Source organism: Myotis lucifugus, unplaced genomic scaffold (genome assembly GCF_000147115.1).
Source record: "Myotis lucifugus unplaced genomic scaffold, Myoluc2.0 scaffold_178, whole genome shotgun sequence".
NCBI lineage: Eukaryota > Metazoa > Chordata > Mammalia > Chiroptera > Vespertilionidae > Myotis > Myotis lucifugus.
The window spans coordinates 1,233,970-1,248,218 of record NW_005871226.1 but is presented as its reverse complement, the minus strand read 5'-3'; the positions used below and the strand labels follow the sequence as shown (position 1 = coordinate 1,248,218).

The 14,249-nt window shown below is 39.7% G+C and overlaps 1 protein-coding gene across 2 annotated transcripts in view; it reads left to right on the top strand.

Moving 5' to 3' along the window:
• Positions 1-14,249, top strand: part of RNF24 (ring finger protein 24) — a 65,850-nt gene that overhangs the window by 44,193 nt on the left and 7,408 nt on the right. For both annotated transcript variants that reach the window (XR_002831117.1, XM_006096422.2), the window contains exons 3-4: positions 3,385-3,427; positions 5,882-5,923. Coding sequence is in view for 1 of the 2 variants with exons in the window: in XM_006096422.2 (XP_006096484.1) it covers positions 3,385-3,427; positions 5,882-5,923 (85 nt within the window). In the remaining variant the exon portion in view is untranslated. The remainder of the gene's footprint in view (positions 1-3,384; positions 3,428-5,881; positions 5,924-14,249) is intronic.

Here is a 14,249-nt window from a genome sequence, read left to right as displayed (position 1 = left end):
CTAAAGGCCAAACCTAAATCAATGTGAGCAATAAAATAAATAATGATCATATTGAATTCTAACCCATAGACTAAAACAAATATCCATGAGTCATAGTGATATAAACAAATGAGGGAGAAGGGACTTATGTTCCTTACAGAAGAATTCCAGTTAATAATTATGCAAGGAATTAGGAAACTACAAAGCCACCACCAGGCAAACACTACAGTAATTGTTGCAAGCAAGATGAGTGCTGAATCAGTGGGCAAAAGCTTGAGAATAAGTAGGATTTTACATAGTTTCAACATCTCTCCCCCAAGATGTTGGTCAGTTTCAAAAAGGAAAATAACTACAGTGGAGAGACCCAGTAGACACTCCATGAACAAGTGATCATGGTTAATATGTCAAAATCTTGAAAGAAAAAAACTAAGGCTCCTGCGACAGATTGGAAGAGGCTAAGGAGACATGGATTGGGTCATAGAACAGGAAAAGGATATTAGTGAAAAAAAACTGGTGAAATTCAAATAAAGTCTCTTATTTTGTTGATATATCAACATTGAATCAATATATCAGTGTTAATTTACTTTGATTTTTGTACTATGGTTGTGTGAGATATGAACATTGGAAAAACTGGGACTAAGGTATATGTGAACTCTTTGCAACTTTTCTGTAAATCTAAAATTATTTCAAAATACAAGTTTTTAAAAAAACAAACCAAAAAAAAAACCTAGCATGGTATTGAAAACAAGGTGCATCAGTTTCCCAGGGCTGCTGTAACCACCTACTACAAACTGGGTGGCTTAAAACAACAGAAATTTAATCTCACATTCTGGAGGCTAGAATTTCAAAATCAAGGTGTCAGCAGGGCCATGCTCCCTCTGAAGACTCTAGGGTAGGATCCTTCCTTGCCTCTTATAGCTGCATTACTTCTGTTTCTGTCTTCACCTGGCTTTCTTCCCTGTGTCTGTATTTCCACCCTAAATCCAATATGCACCCTACATCCAGTATGACCTTATTTTAATTAAATAATCTGCAAATACTATTTCCAAATAAGGTTATATCCTAAGGTTCCAGTTAGATATAATTTTTAAGGGGACACTGTTCAACCTAGTATACAAATATGGGCAAATAGACCAATGGAACAGAATAAAAACTCTTGAAACAGACTCACATATTGTGTCTGACTTACAACAGATGTGCCACTGCAATGCAGTGGGGGAGGAGGATCTTTGTAATAAATGAGTCAAACAAAAATCTGCATGTGGATGAAAAGAATCTTGACCTCTACCTCAAATCATACATAAAGACTAATTTCAGATTATATATATATATATATATATATATATATATATATATATATATATATATGTAATAGGTAAAATAAATTGTTTTCAAGAGAATATCTTCATGATCTGGGGGTAGGCAAAGGTTATTTTAATTGGACACAAAAAGAACTGACATTATTGGGACTAGTTGATAAATTGGACTTAATTTAAAATAAAAGCTTCTGTTCATCAGAAGATACCATTAGGAGAATGAAAAGGCAAAAGCCCCAGAGTAGGAGTAGATAATTACAGTACACAGACCAAACAGAGGACTCACATCTAAAATATATAAGGAATTCCTATAAATCAATAAGAAAAAGGTAAACAACTCATTTTTTTTAATGGGCAAAAAATCAAACAGGCATTTCATAAAAGAAGATATCCAATTGGGAATAAGCATATGAAAGGGTTCTGCACACCATTTGGGAAATGCAAATTTAAACCAAAATGAGATACCACTAAATACCCACTAGATTGGCTTAAAATTTTTGAACCGACCTTACAAAGCAGTGGCAAAGATGTGGAACAACTATAACTCTCATGCTTTACCCACAGGAGTAGAAATTGGTGCAAGCACTTTGGACCAACAGTTCTACTCCTAGGTATATACTCCACAGAAATGAGTCTATATGTCCACTAAATGACACATAGAAGAATTTGTGTAGCAGCTTTATTCATAATAGCCTAAAATTGGAAGTAATCTAAATATCAACAGTAGAATGGATAAATTATATTTATAGTGTTCATACAAAGGAACACTATATGTCAGTCAAAAAGAGAATTACTGCAACAACATAAATTTCAAAAGTAACTGTTGGCTGAAAGAAGCCAATGCAAAAGAGTGTATACCAAATGATCCATTTATGTGGAGTTCAAAAACAAGCATCATCCTATATAATAAAAGGCTAATATGCAAATAGACCAAACGGCGGAACAACCGAACAATTGGTCGCTATGACGTGCGCTTACCACCAGGGGGCATGTGTGGAACATGGCAGGTGTTGGCTGCAACAGGATGGTGGAGCAGGTGAGTGGGGGAACCAGACCAAGGTGGGGCGCCGGTCGCTGTCATTGGGATGAGCCTCTGGTGGTTACTGAAAATACTTTGTTCCTGTGTGCTGCAGTCCTGCCCGGCACTTGCACCTGCTGCCGGCGTTGGGCCTGCTCACACCCACAGCCGGTGCCAGACCCACCACTCCCACCCGCTGCTGGTGCCCGGCACCAGTCCTGATCATTCAGCTCCATCAGCGGGTGTGAGCGGCAGCTGCTGGCCCTGATCGCCCAAGGGCTTCTCCACCTCCCCCTGCTCTGAGGGGCAATCGGGGCAGCAGCCACCACTCGCACCCACTGACGGTGCCGGCCCCAATCGTCTGCGCTGTCAGCACGTGGGAGCGGTGGCGGCGGAAGTGGGGCTGCCTGCAGACGGGACAGAGGGAGGGGTTGGGTGGGGTCACCGAGGATGGTCTGAGACCCAACCCTGTGCCTACTGCAGCCTCACAGCCCACAGTTCCTTTCAAGGTGCACGAATTCGTGCACTGGGCCCCTAGTTAATCTATAATGATAGAAATCAGGATAGTGGTGACCTCTTTGGGTGGATATTGATCGGGAGTAGTCATTGAAGGGGTGCTGTAAATGTTGTGTATCTTGACTAGGTGATAGTTACACTGGTATATATAAATGTGTATGTGTATTTTTTAATTCACTTAATTCTTAAGGTTTTTGTAATTATTAGATGTATATTATACTTAAAATTTTAAATAAAAAATGTATATTAAATATTGAAACAAGTGGACTATCATCAACATAAAAAAATTGAGGCTTCATTAAAATATTTGTTGTGTTAATGAGATTTGGTTTTAATGAGATTTTACTTGAATTTACATTTAGATATCATTCTATGGTTCACTGTTCACTTACTCATGACATGTAACAGATGTGTCATTTGGGTGTATTCCAGGATAAAGACTCTGGATTTTAAACTATAAATGATATAAACTGATACCGAAATTAGCAGTTTCCTTATTTTTTTCAAATTGTTGTCTTGGAAATCTCAATATCACATTGTTCATTTGTCTTTTAGGCTAAGACATCAAGCACACAAAGAATTTTATGCCTATAAACAGGTGAGAAATTTACTTCAGATTGACTTTGACAGTGTTTTGTACCCAAAAAATGAGAACTCAGATTTGCACTCATTTTAAACTAGGACTTGTGTTCATTTTAGCATTTTATTTGCCAGTTTACAGTAAAAATAGATCAACTTTAAGTACTCTTCTTTCTAATTATTTGAAGTTATAGAAAGTTCACATGATACAATAATATAGTTTAACAGGGAACTTAAGCTAACATTTTGCTAAAGAGAAATGCTGTAGCTTATAATTCTTAAAGGTTATATTAAACTAGTGGCTCAGTGCATGGATTCATGCACATTGAAAGGAAATTAATTAGAAGAAATATTTTAATATCGCTATTCTCCCTTTCTCTATAATAGAACTATCAGAGATGAAAGAAAATTAGTAAAGTGTATATGAAAATAATATATAAATTAATAAATAACAACATGATATAATAACAACAAAGACATGATAGCCACTTTCTTTTAGCTTCAGAGTGTCAACAAAAACAACCAAATTCACGATCAACGATGACAGATAGAAACACACACGTGTGATTGGCACTAGCGAGAGCTTTATATGTATCACATATGTGCTAGTCAACATTTATTTTTAAATTGCCAGTGCCCATCATGTGTACCGGCCAGTTGGTCAGACAGACCTACGATCGGTCACTTAGCCTTTTATATATATAGATGAGATTCCATTAAATAATTTTTTTACCTCCCTCATTAAAAACATACAACTTCCTCAGAGATGACCAGCTCTGTTCTAGTGATCTCATCTCCTCCCCTTTTGTACTTTAAATGTTAGCTAATGTCATACCACTAGAAGTCTACTTGGATCATCACTGGTAACCCTTGCCCCTTTGTACTGTCCCTTTACTGATTTGTTCTTTAAAGTAATAAACAGCTTTACTTGAAAGCAAAGTAAAATTTCTTTTTTTCTTACATGTGTCATCCATTAACATTTTACCACTGATACCAAACAGTGGGCCTAGTTGTTCCTTTTCTTTTGAACCAAAGCGTGAAATTATTTTGTTGTTCTTAGCTTTTTGGGGAAAAAGCTTCAGCTTTTGTGGGGCAAGCTGCAGCTTATTTTGGTCTTTAACCTTTATGACATGATGTTATAGAACCATCTCACCAGTTTAGGATTATATATCATTTTGTCCATCTTTTGTCTGTGTCTCTGAAATATGAGCTCATGGGCGAGTTTCTTAGATGTTGACATTGATGTCATAGGTAACCCCACACTCTTCCCTATAGGTCTCATGTGGGATTCATACACAGACTGGAATGTTTTAGTTTTCTAAATAAATGAATCTTTTTGTCTCAGTTCTTTCACGATCTTGACAACCTACAAGATATTTGTATGTAAAAAAAGCTAACTAGAAAGTAAAATTGGCCCTAACCGGTTTGGCTCAGTGGATAGAGCATCAACCTGTGGACTGAAGGGTTCCAGGTTTGATTCCAGTCAAGGGAATGTACCTTGGTTGCGGGCACATCCACAGTGGGACGTGTGCAGGAGACAGCTGATCGATGTTTCCCTCTCATCGATGTTTCTAACTCTCTATCCTTCTCCCTTCCTCTCTGTAAAAAAAATCAATAAAATATATTTTTTTTAAAAGTAAAATTGGCCTTGCTGGTCATTTAAAAGGTGAAATTGACTGATAGAACTATTAAAGTCACAAAATATGGTAAAAATTGTCCTTAAAAAATACTGACTTTGAAATGTAATACATTCCTGCATAGCTAGATGGTAGCTTTTGGTTGTGATTTCTGAAAATGTGATTTGCCCTCAAAACTATTTTTGATTCAGGTATATAAGATACTCAAAATAGAGATTTTTCCCAAATTTCACTTGTCTGTTTTTTCACTTGAAGATGACATATAATTCTAATAAGCTAAGTTTATTCTCAGAACTTTTCAATTTAAGTAGTCATTTGCCCTCTTGTCATTTGGCATTCCTTTTAACTGATATTCAGTCACTGCAAAGTCAGATTAGAAACAGCACCTGGATAAGTTTTAAGCCTATTTACATAACTCTAGAGAGAATGTATAATAATGAGCAAAACTTCTAAAATTAAGATTGATTTTACTTTTTAATCTTTAATAATTACTAATTAGTTAATCCCATCAGTCAGTGCTGTGCTTTACTGAACCATAAGGCAGTCAATTTCCTACCCTGTGTTTGTACTTAGTCTATATGGGCATGTGTTAATGTCTTTTCCCAAAATTTAATCTATTGTCAAAGAGACTATAAAATTGCTTTCCAGAAGAATATTGCATCATTGTTCAATTTCAAAGAATGTTGATAAAATGTTCTATCTCAAACTGTAAAAGAAATTCACTTCAATACTAAATAAGAGGGGAAATTAGCTATATATACAAAGAAAACTAAGTATGAGAAATTTTTTTAATTACAGACACAAATGGGCATAAAAACATACTTTTTGTCTTACAGGTTATATTAAAAGAGAAAGTAAAAGAACTGAATTTACATGAAGTAAGTTGCCTAATAAGTATTTTAATCTTTTCTTGAACTGTTTTCTAATAAAGTGGTATGCTGTGGTATGCTTAAACATCTTTATTTTCAGAAGTTGAAAAATATTAAGTTTATTTAGCCTGGTCAGAGTAGCTCAGTTGGTTGAGCATTGCCCTGTGCACCAAAATGTTGCAGATTCCATTCCTGGACAGGGCACATACCCAGGTTGTGGGTTCCATCCCCGGTTGGGGCATTTACAGAAGGCAGCCAATCGATGTTTCTCTCTCACATTGATGTCTCTCTCTCTCTCCTGTCCTCTCTCTAAGCATGTCCTCAGGTGAGGATTTTTTTAAATTAGGTTTATTTTGTCCTATCCAGTTTGGCTCATTGGATAGAGCATCGGCCCTTGGACTGAAGGGTCATGGGTTCAATTCCGTCAAGGGCACGTACCTCAGTTGCAGGCTCAATCCCCAGCCCAGGTTGGAGCCCGGGGTGCATGCAGGAGGCAATCAATTTATGTCAATCTCTCTCACATCCATGTTTCTCTCTCTCTTTTTCCCTCCACCTCCCTTCCACTCTCTCTAAAAATCAGTGGAAAGCCCTAGCCAGTTTGGCTCAGTGGATAGAGTATCAGACTGCAGACCAAAGGGTCCCGGGTTTGATTCTGGTCAAGGTCACACTTTGATTGCAGGCTCCTCCCGGGCCCTGGTCCTGGTCGAGGTGTATGCAAGAGGCAACCAATCAATGTGTTTCTCTCACATCGATATTTCTCTCTCTGTCTTCTCTCTCTTCCACTCTCTCTCAAAGTCAATGGAAAAATATCCTCAGGTGAGGATTAACTATCTAAATAAATAAAATTTGGTTTATTTTGATCAGCTTAATAGAATATTTGAGGATGAGGTCATAAAAATCAATTGTGTGAAGACTTTAAGAGAATAACATAACTCATATTTTTAATAGGGATGGTGCCCACGTAAGATTGCATAGCAGCAGGGATGCTGCTGTCTGTCAATGCTCTATGAATAGGAGATAGATATGTTGGTTTTTCTACTCAAGGTGAATTTGCAGTAATTTCACTCTTAAAAATGTTCCCAGTAGTTCCTTCTTACCAATGTCACAAAAATGGCAGTGATTATTTCTTGGAGGTAGGAGTTTGGGGAGATAAGGCAGAGTAGTGGGATAGGGAAGAACACACAGGGAGAGGTATATCCTTGGGATTATCTCGTGTTGAGGTTGCATGGTGTGGTCCATAGGAGTTCCCTATGTAATTATGCTTTGTAACTTAAATACAAAAGTGTGTGTGTGTGTGTGTGTGTGTGTGTCCTGATGTATACCTTAAGACACATAGTCTGTAAGAATTCTAATTTTATTCCTTGTGTTGCCTCTAATTACAAATGTTCAGAATTTATTTTTAATTTTAGGGCCCTCTCTCTTTCTGAGTTTTTGAGTTGGTGTTTAAAACAAGGACTTGGAAAGTTGCACGTGTAATATCTGTTTTCTTAGATTAACTGTGGTGAAGCTACATTGCCCATCTCTTCTTTAAAGATAGATTGTGAAATTATTTGAATAATAATAAAAATGATTTATATTGTTGAACACTTTGAAATCCTTTGCTCTTTCTGCATATTTTTAATCAGAATTGATATGTTACAGCATTTTAGGCCTAACCTTGAATTAAACGCAAGCATCAATTACTGTTTGATTTTTTAAATTTCCCAAAAGTTAACTTTGGCACATGGCCAAAATTAACATGAAGTAATAGAGGGTGATCCCTTTTCTGTTTAGGGTCTCTTCTGACATACATTAGCAATATTGAATAACCAGGTTTGTCAGGAATAGAAGTCTTCCTTATTGGTCTGACCCATTGGTTTAGAGTCTTTATCCTAAGTGCACTGTGTGGCAGCATTGTCTATCAGAGTTAGTACCCCAGTTGTACCCACCAATTTCAATTCTGTTGGGTCTGACCAAGCTACTGATTTACCCTTCCCCTGCTATTTAAAACTATGGCTTGGAAAACCTAACCTTGCTCTACAGCTTGTGTTTAGAGGCATTATGCATTTTTCACAATTCCTTTGGTTCTTTCCAGCTGCATTTTTTGGTAATGAAACTATTTTTTGTCAAACTTTTGTGTGTGGGTAGCCTAATTATACAGTGATTTCAGTATGAATACTGTTATTGAATAATTACAATAGTGAAAAATCAGAGACAAGCTAAGTGTCCATCAGTAGCATAATGAATAAATAAAGCATGATGCACTGGAAGATCACCCACTAAGAGAGGGAGAGAGGAAAGAAAGGAAACCTGATACAGTGACTCATACAATGAGGTACTATAAAGCAGGCAAAATTAAGGAACAAGTTCTATCTAGAAGTACAGCGATCAACCTGGAAAAATCTCTAATGGGATCTTGATAAAAGCAAGTTGCAAGATGATATAAATGTTTATATCATATATGTAAAATGAAATAAACACTAGGTTTTTCATGGGTTTTGTATGCAAACTGCAAAGTGTTTTACTGTTTGAGAAGGACACATAATGATCACACAGAGGAGGAGAAAAGAAGAAAAAGATTAGGGGAAATTGGTCGAATGGAAGTCAGTTTTATATGCAATGTTCTTGATTTTAAAGAAGGAAAATAAGTTAACATTAAATTTTAAAAATAATTTTTAAATTATTGAATACATAAAACATGTCAGACACTGTACTAAACCATAGAGACACAAAGAAGCATAAAATACATACTAATTTATGCTCTCAAGAAGTCTCACAGAAGAGCGTGTAAATGAGAAAGTCATGGAATGTGCAGAGGGTGCTATTACCTGGTATATACACTGAGAGGTCTGGTATCACATGATCCATGATCTTTTTGGCTTTTGCTCCCATACGGGAGCCTTCCTGGGACCTTTCAGACTCAGATGCCCAGGCACCACCCCACTCCACCCTACCTCCGACAGTGTCCTAGACAGTTAGCTCTATATCTGTGACTATTTATGTCATTTTTTGTTTATGTTTTTCCTACCAGTCTAGGAGTTAGGCAACACTTATAAGTGAAGCTAAAGGGTGATATATACATATTTGAGCATCTATACTAATAATAGAGGAACATGCAAATTGTCTGGGGCACCGTCACAGTAACAGTAATGACTAAACAGCAGGCTGCATGGGGCAACCAGGCCGGAGGGAGGGGGCAGTTGGGGACGACCAGGCCAGTGGGGGGGCAGTTGGGGGCAACCAGGCCAGCAGGGGGGACAGTTAGGGGCATCAGGCAGGCAGGCAGGTGAGCAGTTAGGAGCCAGCAGTCCCAGATTGTGAGAGGGTGCAGGCTGGGCTGAGGGGACCCCCCCGCACAAATTTTGTGCACCAGGCCTCTAGTCTGTCTATAATAATAAAAGCATAATATGCTAATTAGACCGGACAGCCGAATGACCTTCTGGACGTCATTCCAGACATACTTCCGGACGAAGCCACTGCGGCGGGGGCCAAGGCAGAGGTGGTTAGGAGTGATCAGGGAGGCAGGTGAGCAGTTAGGGGCGATCAGGCAGGCAGGCAAGTGGTTAGGGACGGTCAGGCAGGCAGGCAAGTGGTTAGGGGCAATCAGGCAGGCAGGTAGAGTGGTTAGGGGCGATCAGGCAGGCAAGCAGTTAGGAGCCAGCAGTCCCGGATTGCCAGAGGGATGTCCGACTGCCGGTTTAGGCCCATTCCTGCAGGGATCAGGCCTAAACCGGCAGTCGGACATCCCCCGAGAGGGTCCCGGATTGCGAGAGGGTGCAGGCCAGGCTGAGAGACCCCCCCACTCCCGTGCATGAATTTCATGCACCGGGCCTCTAGTATATATATAAAAGCTTAAGCGACCGGTCGACTGGTCGCTGTAATGTACATTGACCACCAGGGGTCAGTCAACTTGGACAGATGAAAAGAGAAACAGGCGATTAGTCTATGAAAGATTGCAAGTAGGTGGGGCTGAGCTGCAGTTCTCATTGAGAGGCCAGGCTATCTGCCCAAATTTCACTGCTCCCCAGGGAGGCGCGGCACCCCGACCTCCGTCAACCCCTCCAGCTGCGTACTCCCCAGATAGCCAGGACCATGGGATGGAGGGAGGGAAAAAAGAGACTGCGAACTCCATCCCTAGCACCCACCTCCTCCTATCAGACTGGAGCCACCCCAGGACTTGCAGGAAGGCACACGAAGTGGGCAGCCTGGCCACGCAGCTACCGCGACTCCTCAATCTGCCCTGGGCTACCCTTGGGCACTCACCCCATTTCTCTGAGCCTCAGTCTGCACCCCCAGAGAGGCCGCGGGAGCTCCGCCCTAGGAACACACTTCTCCATAGCTGGGTGTGGCAGACCAGGAGATGCAAGGGGCTGCAGTGGAAGACGGGGGCCAGATGCTCAGCTGACCGGGTTGAGTGGGGCCGGGATGAGCAGGAGCAGCTCCTTCCCAGCCGCCTGCTACTTCACTCACTACCACATTTCTCAGGGGATGTTGGATGCCGATTTCAGCCCTATTCCCGCAGGCCACGCCCAGGGACCCATTTGTGCACTGGGCCTCTAGTGATAATATACAGTGGGGCCTTGACTTACGAGTTTAATTCGTTCCGTGACGGAGCTCGTAACTCAAATTACTCGTATGTCAAATCATAAAGTGAACGAGTGAGACACGTGATACTGGGCTGATGTTGTGGCGTTCACTGTGACGTTCGCTGCGCCAACTAGCGGTGGGGTACCTGAAGCTGGCTCATAACCCAAATTTTAGCTCGCAACTCAAAGCAAAAAATCGGCCGAGAGATGGCTCGTATCTCGAAAAACTCGTTAGTCGGGACACTCGTAAGTCAAGGCCCCACTGTATTGTCTTTCTATAAAGAAAAATATCCTCTCTTAAAACTCATAGTTTACCCTTTTTTTTCTTCCTCCACCTTTTAACAGAAACATAAATATAGAGGAACATATTTCTAAAAAAAAACCAAAAAACAACATGTTTCTAGTTCTAACCATGCAAGTGAGATAATAAATGGCATCTGATGGATCATGGGGTCAAGAGAAACAGGTGCCATGGAAGCTGTGACACACTGGGACATGCAGGTACTGTGTAGAGGAGTTGCTAGCACTCAATGCTAGCTAATTGTTGCCATGGGGACAACAGTTGTTGTCAGATCTGGGGCTTTTCAGGTGAAGCCTGAGAGTCTTAGCATTAGTCTATCATCTACTTGCTGTTTGCATTTATTCTTTGATTTGTTCACCACAATGTCCCCAGCTCTGGTTATGATGAGTGGTTGTTTTCTCCATTAAATTTCTTTTGCACCTTTGTCAAAAATCAGATGGCCATATTTCTGTGAGTCTGTTTCTGGATTCTCTATTCTGTTCCATTGATTTATTTTCTATCTCTTTAGCCTTAATCACTATAGCTTTATAGTAAGTCTTAAAATCAAGTAGTGTAATTCCTTCAACTTTATTCTTCTTTTCCAATACTGTTTTAACTAGTTCCTTTGCTCTTCCAAGTAAATTTTAGCATCAGCTTGCCTATATCTTAAAAAAAATCCTGCTGGGATTTTGGTTAGTATTGCATTAAATCTATAAATTACTTGGGGAGAAATTGGCATCTTTAACCATGTCAAATCTTCTAATTTATAAACATATTATGTCTTCTCATTTATTTCTTTTTTTAATCTTTATTGTTGAAAGTATTACAGATATTCCCTTTTTTCCCTCATTGTCCCCTTCTAGCCCACACCTGCCCCCCACCCCAAGCCTTCACCCCTCTATTATCTGTGTCCATGGGTTATGCATATATACATACAAGTTCTTTGGTTGATCTCTTCCCACCCACCCACCCACCTCCTCCTTCCCTCTGAGATTTGATAGTCTGTTCCATGCTTCTATGTCTCTGAATCTATTTTGTTCACTAGATTCCATATATGAGTGAGATCATGTGATACTTGTCTTTTTCTGACTGGCTTATTTCACTTAGCATAATACTCTCCATGCTGTCTCAGACTGCGAGAGGGATGACTGACTGCCAGTGGGCCTAAGCCAGCAGGCGGACATCCCCCAAAAGTTCCCGGACTGCAAGAGGGCACAGGCTGGGCTGAGGGACACCCCCTCTCCAGTGCACAAATTTCATGCACCAGGCCTCTAGTATAATTATATTTGAACTGAGTTTTCTTATATGCAGCACATAGTTGAGAAATGTTTTTTGATCCACTCTGCAAATCTATCTTTTAATCGGTGCAATTGTTAATATGTTTAGAATTAGGTCTACCATTTTATTATTTGTCTTCCACTTTTTCCTCTCTTTATTCCTTTGTTTTCCTTTTCCTACCTTCTTTTCAGTTACTTGAACATTTTTAGTATTCTTTATTTATTGTGATTTTGACTATTTTTTGTATAATTTTTTAGTGATTTCTTAGAGATTACAAAAAGAATCAATATTTTCACACTTCAATTGGAATGTAGAAATCTTATATCCATATAGATCTTTTATGCTTTCCCCTTTATGCAATAGCTGTTATAGCATATCTATATACATTGAAAATCCCATCAGACATTGTTATATATTTTTACTTTTAACCACTAGATATATTTTAGAGAATTTAAGACAGGAAGAATAGTCTATTATATTTATCTAGATAATTATCATTTCCATTACTCTTTATTCCCAGTGTTCCAAGTTTACTTCTTTTGTCATATTTCTTCTGTCCAGTGACCTTCCTTTAACAATTCTCATAGAGCAGATCTGCTGGCTATGAATTCTATTAGTTTGCCTTTATCTGAGAATATCTTTATTTTACCTTCATTCCTGAAGGTTGTTTTTGTTGGATATATAACTCTGGGTTGACAGTTCTTTTCTCTTACCACTTTTAAAATGTTGTGCCACTTTCTTCTGTTTTTTTATGGTTTTCTGATAAGAAAACCCACAGGGAAAAAATATTTGCAAATCTTATGTCTGATAAGAGTCTAGTATTCAGAATATATAATAACTCTTACAGCTCAGTAATAAAAAGCCTACAAAATAAAATATCTGCAAATATTTATCCCAATCTTTTACCCTAAAAGGGTCTTTTGCAAAACAAAAGTTTTGATTTGATGAAGTCCAATTTGTCAGTTTTTTTTTCCTTTGATTGCCTGTGCTTTAGGGATCATGTCATGCTTCTGTGCCTATGGATGTCTAGTTGCTCTGACACCATATTGGAAAGTAAAGCTCATTTGCAAAATGTGATCTTTAAAGTTGTAAAATTAGGCCCTGGCCGGTGTGGCTTAGTTGATTGAGCATTATCACATACACCCAAAGGTCATCATTTTGATTCCCAGTCAGGGCACCTGTCCAGTCAGAGTGCATACAGGAGGGAACTGGATTCTCTCTCTCACATTGATGTTTCTCTCTCTCCCTCTTCTTCTCTCTGTAAAAACTCAATTAAAAAATATATTTTTTAAAGTTATAAAATTAGTTTGACCCTTCAAGGGAGCTTCTAAGAAGTCAGACCCAAGGCTTTTCTCTTTGTGATTGTCCTTGACTTTTGGTCCCTTTAGCACTTAACATGTCAGAATTTATCTTGTGGGATGTGTTTTTTTCAGGTGACTGTGGTTTTAGAATGAGGAATCCTGGAAAAATAAGCAAATAAAAATGAGTGACTTGTCAACTTCTTGTCCTTTGGTAGGATCCGTGCTGGATCGGAGCCAGCAGTCCTGACCGTGTTTCGGAAGGCTGTGCCGGGAGGGAAGCTGGGTGTTTAAGGCCATAAGGCCTATTACACAGCCAGGAGTTGGGAACATCATTCCCCCTTTACAGGTGGGAAGCTGAGGTCCCAAAAGGTCACTCCAAAGCTAGAGCTGCTAGAGTCTCATCTTTACCAACAGCGTGTTCTCAAACTTCCTCCAGAATAAAATGGGCTTGAAAATAGTGCTCCGATTGCAGCATTGGGATAAAAGTCACTGATATTGGTAGACTGCCGTACTGCCTCCTCAGCTCTGGTCCCACCAGCCTGAGTTGGTAACAGTCCTAAGAAGGAGGTGGACAGGTAGTGTCCTCACGTTACATAGATGAAGGAACAGAGCTGGAGAGGCATCAGAATGGCAGAGATCACGCAGCTAGTGGGTGTCCAAGCCAAGGCTAGTGGTCCTGCCTTCCTCCCTGCACTCCTACTGTCTTGGCAGTAATGCCAAGCCTGATAAGATAGTTACTCTTTCTCCCCTTCCTGAAGATCCTGTCTGCTATATACCAAGGCCCTGAGGGAAGAATGTTGGAAGGCCAACATTCATGGCAACGGCCACGGGGCACCAAGAGCCACATGTCCTGTCACGTAACCTAAGAAGACTGGGTTACATGTCGTAGGTTATAAACAAGTGAAAGAGAG